Source organism: Zootoca vivipara, chromosome 7 (genome assembly GCF_963506605.1).
Source record: "Zootoca vivipara chromosome 7, rZooViv1.1, whole genome shotgun sequence".
Lineage (NCBI taxonomy): Eukaryota > Metazoa > Chordata > Lepidosauria > Squamata > Lacertidae > Zootoca > Zootoca vivipara.
In genome coordinates, this window is record NC_083282.1 from 2414634 (window position 1) to 2429459 (window position 14826).

Here is a 14826-nt window from a genome sequence, read left to right on the forward strand (position 1 = left end):
TGAGACAGGATTTTGGAATTTTTCCTAAGATATATTCCAAAATAAGAAACTGTCATGCATGCATTTAAATGCACACTTAGATATCTCAAGCTATTATAGTGACTCTCCTAGACTAATGATAATAATAATAATAATACCTTTATTGTCAATGTACAACCTGTGTACAATGAAATTAACCGAGCCTCCCTCCCCACCCCCCAAAAAAACTCACTCATGCAGGGGAGACCTGCAGCTATTGAAGTGATTGTGGGCAACTGCATTGCCAAACCAAAGTCTCTATTGGGTTGGAAGAGAGGTATCTTTCTATGACAAATGGAATCATACTGCCCAGATTCTCCTCCTTTTCTCACATTTGCTTCCAAACAGCAAGACCATCAATGTAAGCCGTCATAAACAAAAAGTTGCAACCTCCAGCAGTGACTCACCTGAAAGAGGGTCTCAAAGCTAAGAATCCCTGCAGCTCAAACTCCTCTGGGAGAGGGGTGGCTAGTGAACAATCAGAGAAAAAAGAAGAATAACTATACAGGACTGCATTCCTCACCAGGTCTAGGGTAAAGGGAGCCCTGACCATTAGGTCCAGGCATGACTGACTCTGGGGTTGCAGCACTCATCTCATGTTATTGGCCGAGGGAGCCGGCGTACAACTTAACTTACTTACAATCTGAATTGATTCTAAAGAATGGAAAAAAAGATATCTCTAAATTTATCTGGCAGGGGGGGGGGGAAGCCTTGAATTAAACATAAAATCTTGATAGATTAAAAGAAAGAGGAGGCTTTGCCCTGCCAGACCTACAATTGTATTATGAGGCAGAATGTCTGTGTTGACTAAATGAATGGATCTTATTGGAAAATGCAGATATTTTAGAAAGCTAAAATCTGTAAGAGTTTTACAAAACACACTATTAGGAAGAACTTATATAGAGTTTGGGAGAAGTACAAAATTTTTTGGAAAGAAACATCTTTATGATTATCTCCCATTGAAGCAAAGGAACTAATATGGATAGACAATGGGCGACATATAGAGGAGTTAAGGAGCCACGTTACTGATTGGTTATAGTACCACCAGATACCGTGTTTCTCCGAAAATAAGGCACCGTCTTCTAATTATTTTTCCTCAAAAAAACACAATATGGCTTATTTTCAGGGGATGTCTTATTTTTTTCCCCTCCTCCTGCCGCAGCCGGCATTGCTGCTGCGCGCTATCACTATGTCTTATTTTTGGGGTATGGCTTATATTCCTTCAATGCTTAAAAATCCTGCTATGGCTTATTTTATGACTACATCTTAATATAGGGGAAACAGGGTACATGATATGTTTAAGTTAGATTTTTAAAAATGGATTCCTGAACCAAAGCTAACAATCTGAAAAACAATTATTACAGAAAGAGAATAAACCATTATCTAAAATGTACAACTTTTCATTAGAGTGGGAAACAAAAGACGAGGTAGTCAAAGCTTCAATGGCACATTGGGCAGTAGATATAGAACACAATATAGAGACTTAAACCTCTGGGAGAAATTGTAGAAAAATAATTTGAAATTTACTGCATGTTATTCACTGAAAGAGAATTATATGGAAATGATTCAGGTGGTTTTGAACTCTGAGAAGGTTGGATAAGATGTACAAAGTTGAATCAGGTATGTGTTGTAAATGTAAAGAAACGGAGGGAAACTTTTTTCATATGTGGTGGACATGTAAAAAGGTAAAAGAATATTGGGAAATGATTTACAATGAATTGAAAAAAAAATGTTTAAAACAATTTCCCCCAAAAGACCAGAGTCTTTTTTGTTGGGAATAATTTAGGCAGAAGTTCCTAGGTGTAAGAAAATTTTATTTATGTATGCAACAACTACGGCTCAGGTTTTGTTAGCCCAAAAATGGAAAGTGAGGGCAGTTCCAGGCAAAGATGACTGGCAACTTAAGATGCTAGAATATGCAGAGCTTGCAGGTTTAACATACAGAATAAGAGAGCAAGAAGAACATATATTTAAAGGGTAGAAAACATTTATTGAGTACATGGAAAGTAATTGTATACAGCTGAAAACACTGACAGCATTACGATAAAATCAACAGTGTAATTAATTCTGAGTAATGTAAAAGTGGAGAACTGATTAAAATGGTTATAGTAAAATATGCAAGAATGAAAGATAAAACTGAATGAACCATGGAAGGAGAAGGAAAGTTGCTGGATATCTAACAGTATGTAAAATGTTTATTTTGAGAAATAAAAATGAAAACTTAATAAACATTTTTTTAAAAAATAAAATTGTGTGTGTAAACAGGTGCAACTTCAAAAGACTGTAGAATGTCAATACAGATTCTATAGCACCAGTGCTACCAGTGAATAAACCTACCTCTGCATTACCACAAGCTGATAATTATTTCAACATTTATTTCAACATTTATTTCAACTATTTGCACACTGATCAACCATAGTTGTCTAAGCAATGTACATCAGGCTGCACTCATCAGGCTATGGACAAATAAGAAAGAATCAAATAAATGTAGAGTTGGAAGGTGCCCCAAGGATCATCTATTTCCAACCCCCGCAATGTAGGAATCTCAGCTACAGCATCCATGACAGATGGCCATCCAACCTCTGCTTAAAAACCTCCAAGGAAAGGGAGTTCACAGCCTCCCTAGGGAGACCGTTCTTGGTCTTATTTACCAACACAGTAATTTAAATCTGAATACCAGTTGATGTAAACCAGAGGATGGCAGAATACTCTTGTGCTCGATTCCTGCTTGCGGGTTTCTCCACTGGCATTCTGTTGGCCACTGTGAAAACAGGATGCCAGTCATTGGCCTGATCCAGCAGCCTTAAACTGATTGGTTGTGGCAACCCATGTGATTTTGTTGACAACTGCCCATGACATTACCATGCTAGAGCATTACCCGACAAAGGCAAAGGAGCTGCCACTGCCAGTTGGATCTAGCAGCAGCGAGGAACAAGAATAACATCTCAACAATTCAAATGTATTTCCAAGGAGTGTTGTTAAGTCACTGGGAGCAGCAGGTGCTTTTCAAAATGAAGGTATAATGAGGCAAGTAGTTTTGTCTCTGCCTAATTTCACAAATCAACAGTGCATTAGTGCAGGGATTAGTGCCATATTCCCCAACCCCATTCTTTATTCATCTTCCATGGACCACTTGAGAAAGGAATATCCTTACCATTAGGGCAGGAGATGTCTTCCTCATGAGGCTGAAAACTATTTAGCAGGGAAATCAGCCAAGGCCAAATACTGCAAGGCAAGAAGAGCATTTTAAATTTGTGTAATATGCTATTGGTTGCTTTCACAGCTCTCCTACTCCTTCCTTGGTACTTTGATACACTTCCTTCTGTGCCTGAACAGTCTCTGCTACCTCCACTATCTATCAGGTCTATCAGGTCTTCTCAAAATCCATATTTTATCTGCAATACCCACAGTGCCCTTGTTGTTACATATTACATCTCCTCTTATTAAGAACAGACTTTGCAATTTCCTTTTCTGGATTGTGCCAGCTCACTATTTGCCCTAAACATTCGCACACTAGTAGAATTTTTATGGAATGCCCAAACACTGGCAACCACATGGAACCCTTGAAGAAAAACAACCAAAGATTGTTACATGCAGGCGTCAAGTGGAACAATTGCTGTTTTACAGGGCTGGATGAAATGCAATTGCTGCCAGACCTCATGGCCGTACATAATATAGCATCTTGTAATGGGAAGGCTTTGTGACTCTCTTTTGTAGAATATCAATTTGACTTTGGAAGGTTTATAGCCTTGTTTACTTGCAAGTTACAGTCAGATAGTACTGAAAGCTGTTTCAAAAGCCAGGTTTAGTGAAGATCCTGTTGGAAGCAAGATGTGGACAGCATCAACAAAATCGAGTTTATTCTTGTTTCATTTAAGAATATGAGTGGTAATGCATAGTTAGTCATGTCACAAATTATGCAGACACATATCTCTGCTTGCCATAGCTCCCCGACAACTGTATGATGCATGTATCTACAAACATGCACTGCATTCACATTCTACATTTTAAGGTATACACTTAAATATTTTAACTATGTAGCCCTGGCACCTATGTTGATGGTATTTTGACATCAAGCATTTACTTTCCTAAGCTTTTAAAACTCTTGATTGTTTTAGTTTGGTCATTGCTTTATAATGCTGATTTGGAATGGCTAAGTTTGTGGTTGTATCTTTTAATCTTGTTATTTTATCTCTAACTTTGGAAAGCATATCCCGGACCTCATGTTTACAAAGCATACTGCACCCTCAGAGCGGGATGAAGAGTGAAGCTGAATGATAAGACCTTCCAGAATTCTCCACGCTATATGTGGGCACTAGTGGAAATGGCAGTGAAGGAGGGCTTCCAATACTTTGTGTGCACACATGGGAAATTCTAAAACAGTTGTTCTCAGAAAAGTCAGAGATTTAAGGTTAATTAATGTATGAAACTCTGCTGTTTTTAGTGGTAGATGAAGGAAGGGATGGGCTAGGAGCAGAGGACTGGGAGGAGGCGTCAATCCCATTGCTTCCTTCAATGACATTAAAATATTACAACTGGATCCACAGTAGCATCCAAATTTTGCATGTGGCAAAATTGGGGAGGTCATTTCCAGAGAAGGACTGATAGTCTTCAACAGTTCAGGGGGCACTTGAAAAGAAAATAATCAAAAGTTTGACAGAAATTGCCTTTAAGTAGTGTTTAAACGGGCATTAAGCGTCAGTCAGAATGTGGAAAGCAAGGGCCATGCCTGTCTTATCACCCATCATACAATCTAAAATGCTACAGCTTCGGGATTATGTTTCTGCACAAATCCAATTCTATACCTGCCAGAGAATAAGCAATAAACATTTTAAATGAAGGCATAACAATGTCCCAACCTGCTGAAGCTAAGCAGGTCTGCTTAGCACCAGGATGGGAGATTGCTGGGAAACACTATTTAAACAAAACTGAATTCCATCATGGAACGAAGGTGGCACATAAGCCAAACAACTACTACTGCACACATATAATAGCCACCATCTCCATTTAGGGAGAGCAAGTGCCACACTGGTGGCTGGAAATTATGACTGAGGAAAACACTTTAGAAAACTACTTTCCCAGCCTAGGTCAAACTCACAGTATCACTCAGGCAAAAGTAATCACTGTAGTGGCTACCTAGAATAAATAACATATTTTAGGAGAGAGGTATTAGCTAAAGTGGTACCTCAGGTTAAGAACAGTTTCAGGTTAAGAATGGACCTCCATTCTTAATGAATAAAGTTCTTAGCCTGAGGTACCACTGTATCCTGCTTCTGGAACTGACTGGGTTATTTATCCTGCTGGAACAACTCTGTGCTGCTGGGTCCAAAACACATTGCTAGCAAATGGGTATGAAGCTGGAGACCATGGGTGGGGATGCTTCTGAAAAGCAAGCAAGATTCAGGGAGCAGTTAGTTTACACAGAATTGAAGGTTGCAGTGATCCCCACCCTTACTGACAACTTCTGTTATAGGCCCAGTTAGCACAAGTTTCTACTATAAACCTGTGCATTCATTGTCTCAGTAATCCTTACCACCACCCTGAAATGTTTTGCAAATATTGCAGATACAGGGTTGCAAATAAAATATGGTGGCTTGCCTAGGACCACCAGAGAATGTTCATGTTGTACCAGGGACTTCCTGTTCAAAACTTATGCCACTTTGCTGTACTAGCACCTATTCAAATGTCCAACTTCTATCACAAATTCTTCATTGGTACACCATTTCATCCCAATGACAAATAGGGGAGAAAAACACCCATGAAAACACAAGACTCACTATTGTCTTTCATCAACCACAGCTTCCTGAAATACGCTGGGTCTAAGTTTCAGCCAGTCCATTGAGACTTTAAGTGCAGGAAGGGGATAAGAACCCCAAGACTCTTCCTGGTAATCATTCCGGAGAGGACACTTGCACAGGATTCCAAGAAAAGACACTGGAAGAAAAGATATATGCTCTCATGATGATCAGCAAGCATTATACATTTGGGTATGCTACCTCACTTTGCTGCTTTATCCAACCCCAGTTCTCAAGGGGCAGAGTTGGATTAGGTTCCCTTGTGAAAAACACTTTAAAAAGACAATATGCAGGCAGTAGATAGCAAAAAAATTAAGGTCCTCATCAACAGAAGGCAACGGTGACTGCAGAAATGTTTCAGACATATAGCATTTTGTGGGTTACAGTCTTTTCAATCACTAGTTAATACTATACAATGTGGTTTCAATTGACTTTTTACCAAGTACACCATACAGGTAAAAGGCGGGAAGGGTTACTGGTTTGTTTTTGGTTCACTAGGAGCAACAGGATGCTTCTAATTTACTATTTCCCATTCTGTCCCGTGAAACAATAACTACTGTATTTGAATCACCTGGCTGGACAGTTATGTTGCAAGCGCAGCATCTCCTCCTCCTCCTCCTCGTGTGGCTCAAGAGAAATTGACTAGTAGTCAACAAGTGAACTAACCTAGAATCTCATATCTAGTTTCCAGCAGACTTTACTATGAAGCAATCAACCTTAAAGCCTTGTAGCACAACAGGATCTATCAAGATCTGTCAGCTTTAGTACTTACTGAATAGAGCCAGAATCTGTGTCCAGCAGAGCTGTTCATCCTGACTGTAACTGTGCTGCTCAGTCTCATTGCTAAAGTCTCGTAAGTGATGCAACTGAAACAGGTTGATGACGGTAATGTGGACTAACTGCTGAGAATTAAAGGTTTTTTGGAACAGCAGCCTCTGTAACAAAAAAAGGAAGAACATACACCTCAGCATGGGACAATGCATATAGGAACAGGCTTGACTGCTGGAGAGTAAGGACACTGGCCCTAAGGGTGTCTTTTGATGTACCTCTTTGCTTTTTCTCACAGAAGTGCATGGCTGCCACATGCTTTTATGGGAGGAGCATTGTGCAAAAAGGGCAAAACCTGCTGCCTGGTGCCTACCTCTGGGTGGCCTTCAGACAGGGATCAACACAGAGGGATGCAATATATATCTGAGCAGCACAGGGAATTATTTTATTCCCCGGCTCCCTAATTCCTTGCAGTGTATGAATCTTCCTTCCACTCACACCCTTAACAGTTGCAACAATGGGCATGTTGCTAGTTTCTGATGTTTCACACTTATGGAGAAAGGGGCAATCCACTTTCTGCTGACAGATGATACTAGGGATGGGGGGGAACCTTTATCACTCCAGCACCACACTGGCTACTCCTGGACGATTCATGACTACTCGTCATGCTGGCTGATAGGAGTCCAACAACACCTAAGGGCCAAAGATATACTGTCCCTAGTCTGGACATGTGGGGATGTCTGGCTCATCTAGCTCAACTCTTTGCTCCATATTTAACAGCTTTGCCTGGGGTCTGGAGAACAGAGGTGCATGCATGAGATAGCAAGCCAGACTAATTGCCACAGTGCACTTTCTGGCTAGGACTTCAAATTCCAGCTGGAATAATCACTGCTGTAATTGTCACACTTATGCAGACGGTTCTCCTGTGTGCAGGTACGGTGGAATTGCAATGCTTCTCCTAGTATCTAGCCCAGGCTGGACAAAGCACTGCTGCTGCATTAATGCACTAAGTCCATGAATTCAACATGTGGAAATGGCTTTTTTTATTATTATCCTATTCGATCACTCGCCTTCCAAGCTGCATAGGGGAAACCATCATAAACCTTAGCACAAAGTCTCAATATGTGACCTGCATGCACTTCAATTTTGAATACAAAAGCATTTTTTCCTTTGGGCTTGTGTGCTTGATATTTATAATTATTGTTATTGAAGTTTAATAATAGTCTTTCTACAAGAAACCTGTATTTAAGGCAACTTGCACTACCACAACAAAACAGAATCCTAAGCACTTTTAACACTGATAAAAAACTAAGAAGAACCAGTAGGCATAGCTGCCAAGTTTTCCCTTTTCTCGCGAGGAAGCCTATTCAGCATAAGGGAAAATCCCTTAAAAAAGGGGATAACTTGGCAGCTATGCCAGTAGGCCAGACCCAAAATCAGGAGGAGTACAATTTCAGTTCAATCAGCCAATGGGAGGAAAAAAATACAAGAAAGAATTAGTCTTTCACTTATGATTTCTTACTACTGATAGATGTCCCTTGGCAGAGTCCATAAATGGGACACTCCACAAGGCTCATGGTTCAAGCCCTTTTTAATTTTATTTCAGTCACAGAACAACATGGATCAATGCATCCTTACCAGGTTTTTAAGCTAGGGGTGGGCGATAAATAAAAGGATCACCTATGTTCCTTCAGAGCAAGGGAACAAAGTACCAGTCCACACATGAGACTCTTAATCTCTGAGTTGTGGGTTCAAGCACCACCTTGGGCAAAAGATTCATGCATTGCAGGGGGCTGGGCTTGATGACCCTCATGGTTCCTTCCAACTGTATAGTTCTATGATTCAGCATGAAAAGCAGGGAACATCTTGTGAAACCAACCTTGAACTGCTCCTCTAATTTCTCACGAAGAGGGTTCAATTTCTCCAAGTTCTTACTCAGATACACATGGCCATGGAATTTTATAAATGCCTTAATGAAATCAGACACTCCCCATTGAGTCTTCACCTCATCACGACTGCAATTAAGGAGATAAAAACACACACGTATTTTAGTCTTTGTAAAGCTAACCCTGGCACAAAAGCAAATGCATACTGCTGACTAGCACCTTCTTTTAAGAAAGTTGGCGTCTTTGAAACAGGAGAGGCTGTAGCTGTGATTGATAGTTTTTCCCAAAACAACTGCACTGAAGATAAAAAGCAGTACCATTAACATTTAGAAACTCTCAAATTAAAAGAATTCTATCATTTGTGTAGACCACAGACAGCCACTTTGTGTAACCTGAGGGCATGTTGTGTTCTCCAGACAACAATCCAGAAGCAGTAGTAATAAAAGTTGCCTCCATCCAGCAGAAAACACTTCACTGTTGAGAATTAACCACTCCAGCAGGCATTTTAAGGTAGTATTTGGTTTACTGTAAGCTGCCCAGTGTGACTGGGGAAACCCAGCCAGATGGACAGGGTATAAATAATAAAATTGTTGTTGTTTGTTCCATTTTCTGTGGATTAATTTTATGTACACCACTTGGAAATGCAAATAAGTAGGTGGAAATATATTAACTAAATATGTTCATATAGACAAGTTTGTCCATTAACCAATCTTCCTATAGACATAAAAATATAAAGCTGTCATTGTGCCATCCCCTTTGGAGGATTTGGAGTGTTACATCACAATCCTGGATTTGCATGAAGTCAGGGTAGTGGAGGGGAAGCAAAAGATAAGGCAGGTTTTAAAATGGAAGCAGAGGTTTGGATAAAGCAAGACCCTGAGAATATGGGAGGGGCATGAAGGAGCTGTGAGGATATGCCCATCCACCCCTGGATGGTGCACTTCACCCCTGGAAGTGCACTCCATTGTCCCTCAAGATGAATGCCAACATCAGCTGAACTTAACCTTCTCTAAATGAACAAGCTAATATTCTATTAATCTTAAGAATACAGTGGCATACACCAGTAGCGTGCGCATGCGTGAAGGAGGCTGCACAGTAGGGAAGAGGAAGAGGTATGGAAATGGGGTTGCCAGGGACAGGGAGGAGGAAATACGAAGAAGAGGGTGAAAGTGATTGTGGTGTGTGTGTGTGTGTGTGCGCGCGCGCAGGCACACACACACACACACACACACACACACACAAACACACAATGGGGGGGCTGCATAATATGAGGGAGAAGAAAAAATGGGATGATCTCTGTGCAATGGAGACTTGTGTGGAGGAAAAATGTGAGAAAGGGGTACAAAGGGGGCTTGAAAGGAATGAGTAGGGGGAATGGGCATGGGGCTAAAGATGAAAGCAGGGGCATGAAGAACAGGATGGGGTGGTGGCTTTATAACTTGGTGGAAGGTGTAAATGGTGCTTAGTGGTTGCATTGTGTGGTGGGAGAAAGATGTAGGAAGTCACTATGGGAGTGGGAGGAAGGATGGACATGGGGGAGAAAGTGGTTGCTGCAGAATAAAATAGAGAAGTGGCTTCAGCAATGGAGTTAGGAAAGTGAAAAGCAAGCTGCCAGTCACCAGTCCAGCTGCTGCATTCTGGATTAGTTGTAGTTTCTGAGTCACCTTCAAAGGTAGCCCCACACAGAGTGCCCTGCAGTTGTCCAAGCAGGAGATAACCAGAGCATATACCACTCTGGAGAGACAAAGCACAGGCAAGCAGGGTCTCAGCTGGCGTACCAGATGGAGCTGGTAGACAGCCACCCTAGACATAAAATTAACCTGGAAATCCAAAGACAGCTAAAAGTCCAAAATGACCCCCAGGCTATGGACCTGGTCCTTCAAGGACACAGTGACCCCCATTCAGGACCAGGGAGTCCTTCACACCTGTCCCCCGGAAATAGTACTTCTGTCTTGTTGGGATTCAACCTCAATCTGTTAACTACCATCCATCCCCCAACCACCTCGACACTCACACAGGATGTTCATCACCTTCACTGGTTCCGATTTAAACGAGGGGTAGAGCTGGGTGTCATCTGTGTACAGTACTGGTGAGCACCCAGCCCAAACTCCCTGTAGCTTCATATAGATCAGACATGTCCCACTATAAAAAAAACTGGCAGTGATCAAACAAAGTGGCTGAGCTTTTTTTTTTAGGGAGCCAAAGGTCTATGGTGGTGGTATCAAAAGCTGTTGAGAAGTCCAGAACCAGGGGACAGCTTTCAACACAGCCAAGGTGGTTTCAGTCACATGATATAGAACTCAGACAAGTCTGAGAGGAGTCTGGGGGGACAGACAGCTTGTATGCACTCCTGCACCTCTATTTTTAACCACTGTGTGTTCAGGCAAATACCTGTAGCCCATTAGGCAAAAATGTAAGTATACTCACATATCAAAACCTTGCCCTGTGTGTAACTAAATTGTGTGAAAATTAAATGGCACTGTCATATCAAATTTACAATCACAGGGGCAGAATGAATGTTTTGTTGCTACTATTAACCTGTAGGAGGCACAAAGGAAATGAAATTACTTACTTGTAACTTGATGTTCTTTGAGAACTACTTATAAAAGACACATATATAAGTATTGCAGCATCTTGGAGAAAAGATTTATATTGTAGCAATAGCCTGAAGCTTATAAATGATATCTCACTACCTAGAAAATATTAGCCTCACCTTTCCAGTGCTTTAGAAAGTGCTTTTTGTAGGTTAGTAGAGGCAGCTGGGAAAGGGAACTTCACAGCAATGCTTCTGCAGTAGTAGAAAATTGTGGTCAGGTGATCTCCTTTGGAGGATGCTAAAATAGCCAGCTGATTGTAAGGCTGACCTAAAGTTTTTTTTAAAAAGGGAAGAAAAGTTTCTGATAAAGTAAAGGACTCACTATGTAAGTACAACCCAGTTATCTTACCATATTCTAGGCAGCAGCTACTATTGGAGTAACAGTTTTTGACCACGGTCAATAATAAGCAGGTCAGTCCTAATGTAGTAATGAGGATTGCTTCAAAGCTAACATTCCTGTTATAACTTACTGAAGCAAAGGGACATGTAGTTAGCAGGTTGTGCCATGTGACACATCTCCAGCTGCAATGCAAGGTGTTTTTTTCTGATTCAAGAAAGGGTTCACTTAGGGGGTGGAGGAACAGAAAGCAAGTCCCTGAGCAGGGGACTGGACATGTTTGGAAGCAATGGAATGGCAGAGCTTTACAGAAGAGGGAGGAAATATGTAGGTGGTTTTAATAGATAATAAAATACAATTAACTATTTAATGAAAGCCACTATGGAGATCCCTCTGGATTAAACACAGAGAAAAATTGAATGAATGATAATGAAATAAATATCCAGTTGATATGAGGTATGAACATTTTAGCTCTATTATGTATTGCCAATCCCATGGAATTAATGTGGTATATGGACATCCTTCTTCCATGGAGTTCAGTGTCAAAGTAGAGTATGAAGATGGAAACTAAGCTCCACAGAACCAGTGGGATTACGCTGGAAACAACTGATTGGCAAACTCACCCACACAGACTGCATTCCATAAACTCACCATTGGATGGGACAAGCTGAGCTGCATGTCTGTAGTAGGACTCAGCCTGGCTGGTCTGATTTCTGTAGCGAGCTGAAAAATCAAGAAGAATTGCTGAAACAGAACATTGTACACTACTAGTCAATGTGCTACACCCCACTGTTTCTAAAATAAATAGGTTTTCTGGACAATTATTCTACATAGATTGAATTTTAAAAAGACAGTAAATAATCTGAAGACAAATGGCACTCCAACCACTCCATTCTTCTTGCTAAACAGAAACTCCATGTTAGAGTCAAACAGAAAGGACCATCACCATTTTGCTCTACTTGTGAGAACCAAGAGGCATCTGGCTGCCTGCTATTATGATCAGAGTGCTGGACTAGGAGCCTTGGTTTACTCCAGCCTGACAGGTGCTCCTATTCTCTCCTTACAATTACATATTGCTATTAATACTTGACATAAACTCTAAGTATTTTTCACTGTCACTGCACAGCTCATGTATACCTTCCTTCTGCAGATTCTACTGTCCATGCTCATGGTACTCACCAATGTCTCCAAGGTGGACAAGGCAGTGCTGGCATATATATGAGCAGGAGCTAGATTGTGGCTTCACAATGGCGCTGGTGTGCGTCTGTTTATTGCTGATAATTCCCAGTTGGGAGGACTTCACACGACAGGGCAAATCTACATTAAACACTGTGCACAGCTCCTGCAGTAGCTAAAGTTAGAAACAAATCAATTTTAATAGTTATAGCAAAACTAGCAACCAGATAGAAAAGCCTGAAGGTATTGGTCAACTTTGAATGTTATGCTTAACCCCACCTTCATTTCCTTCACTTCTATATAAGTTTTAAAAGTTCATGAAAATCTAAAGGACACAGAGATCATGTTGTATCATTCTGAACTCATTTCACCTCTCCTCAGCTAATATTAGGGGAAAGGCCTTACATTAGTGGCTAAACACATGCTTTGAATGCAGAAGGTCCGGTTCAATTCATGGCATTTCCAGTTAAATGACTCTCTGCAGGGCTGAGGCAGACCTTGAAGAGCTACAAGCAGTTATGAGGAGACAATCTCAAACAAGGTACCTAATGTTTCTATGAAAGAGAAATACTGCAAAAGCAAAATGGAATACATGCATGTAAGAACAAAAGGCAAGTGCTTCTGGGTTGGACCAAAGGCCAGCATCCTGTTTTGCCGTAGCTAGCCAGGTGCCTATGGGAAGACCCAAGCAGCCGTCTCCCACTGCTGTTCCACAGCAACTGATTTTTAAGATTGATGCCTCTGAAACTGTGGGATCACATACAACCATCATGACTAAGCACCAACTGACAGCTTGGTGAATTTATGTGTTCCCCTTTTAAAGGTTGAAACAAAATAAAAAATTCCTTCCAGTAGCACCTTAGAGACCAACTAAGTATAAGCTTTTGTGTGCACGCACACTTCTTCAGACACACTGGAATTTTTTTTATTTTGTTTTGACTACGTCAGACCAACACGGCTGTTGTTTTTTGTTTAGTCGTTTAGTCGTGTCCGACTCTTCGTGACCCCATGGACCAGAGCACACCAGGCACTCCTGTCTTCCGCTGCCTCCCTCAATTTGGTCAGACTCATGTTGGTAGCTTCAAGAACACTGTCCAACCATCTCGTCCTCTGTCGTTCCCTTCTCCTTGTGCTCTCCATCTTTCCCAACATCAGGGTCTTTTCCAGGGAGTCTTCTCTTCTCATGAGTATTGGAGCCTCAGCTTCACGATCTGTCCTCCCAGTTACTGCTACCTACCTGTAACTAGTTACTCCCAGTTACTGCTACCTACCTGTAACTAGAACCTTTTAAAGGTGTTTAGGTTGGTAGTCTTTACCACATCTTGCGGGGGCAAACTTGCGCGGGCAAGAAACATACAAAACCTATTTGGTGCCATGGAAGTTATGCTATTTCCATGCCCCATGGTCATGGTGCAATCCCTCAACTCACCTGTGTGTAGAAGCCACTAGCTGCCTCTAAGAACAGAGAGAGGTTAGCCTGAACTTCACTCCGATTTGGATTTGATCGGTTTTTTGCTTGACCCTGTAGAGTTGTGATCTGATTCTTAAAGGCATGATTCCACCTATGGGAAGAAAGAGAAGTTTAGTCTCCAATGTGGGACAATTTGCAGGTTTCACTCTTTACAACCCTGCCTCCTGTCCAATAAAACAGCTTCACATGTGAACAGATCATCCAAATAACAATACATACTTTTAGCTCAATACTATATTACACATTTGTCCGAGCCACATGCATTATAAAAAAATGAAATAAAATAATCACTGAATTATTTATGGTTTATGTCAAACCACATTTCCAGTCAAACTTTACCTTTTCAAAATAATTTCCCAAGTGATACCTTGGAAGTTCTGTTAAGACCAGTTAAACTTTTTAAGCTGACACACTCAAAGATAAAAAGAATATCTTCTGAATATGCCATTAATTCTGCCCAATTTTTGTTAGAGATCTCTTTGACAAATAGTAAATGCCCAGGTTTAAGATACTTACAGATCTTGTTCCACTTTTTTGTCCAATGCATACTCCAAATCTGTTACCAGCATTTTCTGGTATAAGTCCTGCAAAGCCTGTCTGGATGTCCAGGCCTCAGCTGGACCCAGCTTTGAATCTGAGTAGTAAGAAGATCAAGGTTTTATTAGGACAGCATTACAACTGCATTTTCCTTGCCCTTTCCTCAAAAGAGGATTCACCAAGATACAACACTTTCCTTTCTACATCAGCAAAGGCTGCAGCTGAAAACACCCTGTAATGCA

At 41.0% G+C, this 14826-nt stretch overlaps 1 protein-coding gene across 2 annotated transcripts in view; it reads right to left on the reverse strand.

The window, feature by feature from the left end:
• Nucleotides 1-14826, reverse strand: part of SMG7 (SMG7 nonsense mediated mRNA decay factor) — a 58325-nt gene that overhangs the window by 26768 nt on the left and 16731 nt on the right. For both annotated transcript variants that reach the window (XM_035121414.2, XM_035121415.2), the window contains exons 3-12: nucleotides 14564-14681; nucleotides 14006-14138; nucleotides 12580-12751; nucleotides 12052-12123; nucleotides 11181-11331; nucleotides 8461-8596; nucleotides 6586-6748; nucleotides 5796-5952; nucleotides 3173-3243; nucleotides 426-486 (exon numbers count right to left, since the gene is read on the reverse strand). In XM_035121414.2, coding sequence (XP_034977305.1) covers nucleotides 426-486; nucleotides 3173-3243; nucleotides 5796-5952; nucleotides 6586-6748; nucleotides 8461-8596; nucleotides 11181-11331; nucleotides 12052-12123; nucleotides 12580-12751; nucleotides 14006-14138; nucleotides 14564-14681 — 1234 coding nt within the window. The remainder of the gene's footprint in view (nucleotides 1-425; nucleotides 487-3172; nucleotides 3244-5795; nucleotides 5953-6585; nucleotides 6749-8460; nucleotides 8597-11180; nucleotides 11332-12051; nucleotides 12124-12579; nucleotides 12752-14005; nucleotides 14139-14563; nucleotides 14682-14826) is intronic.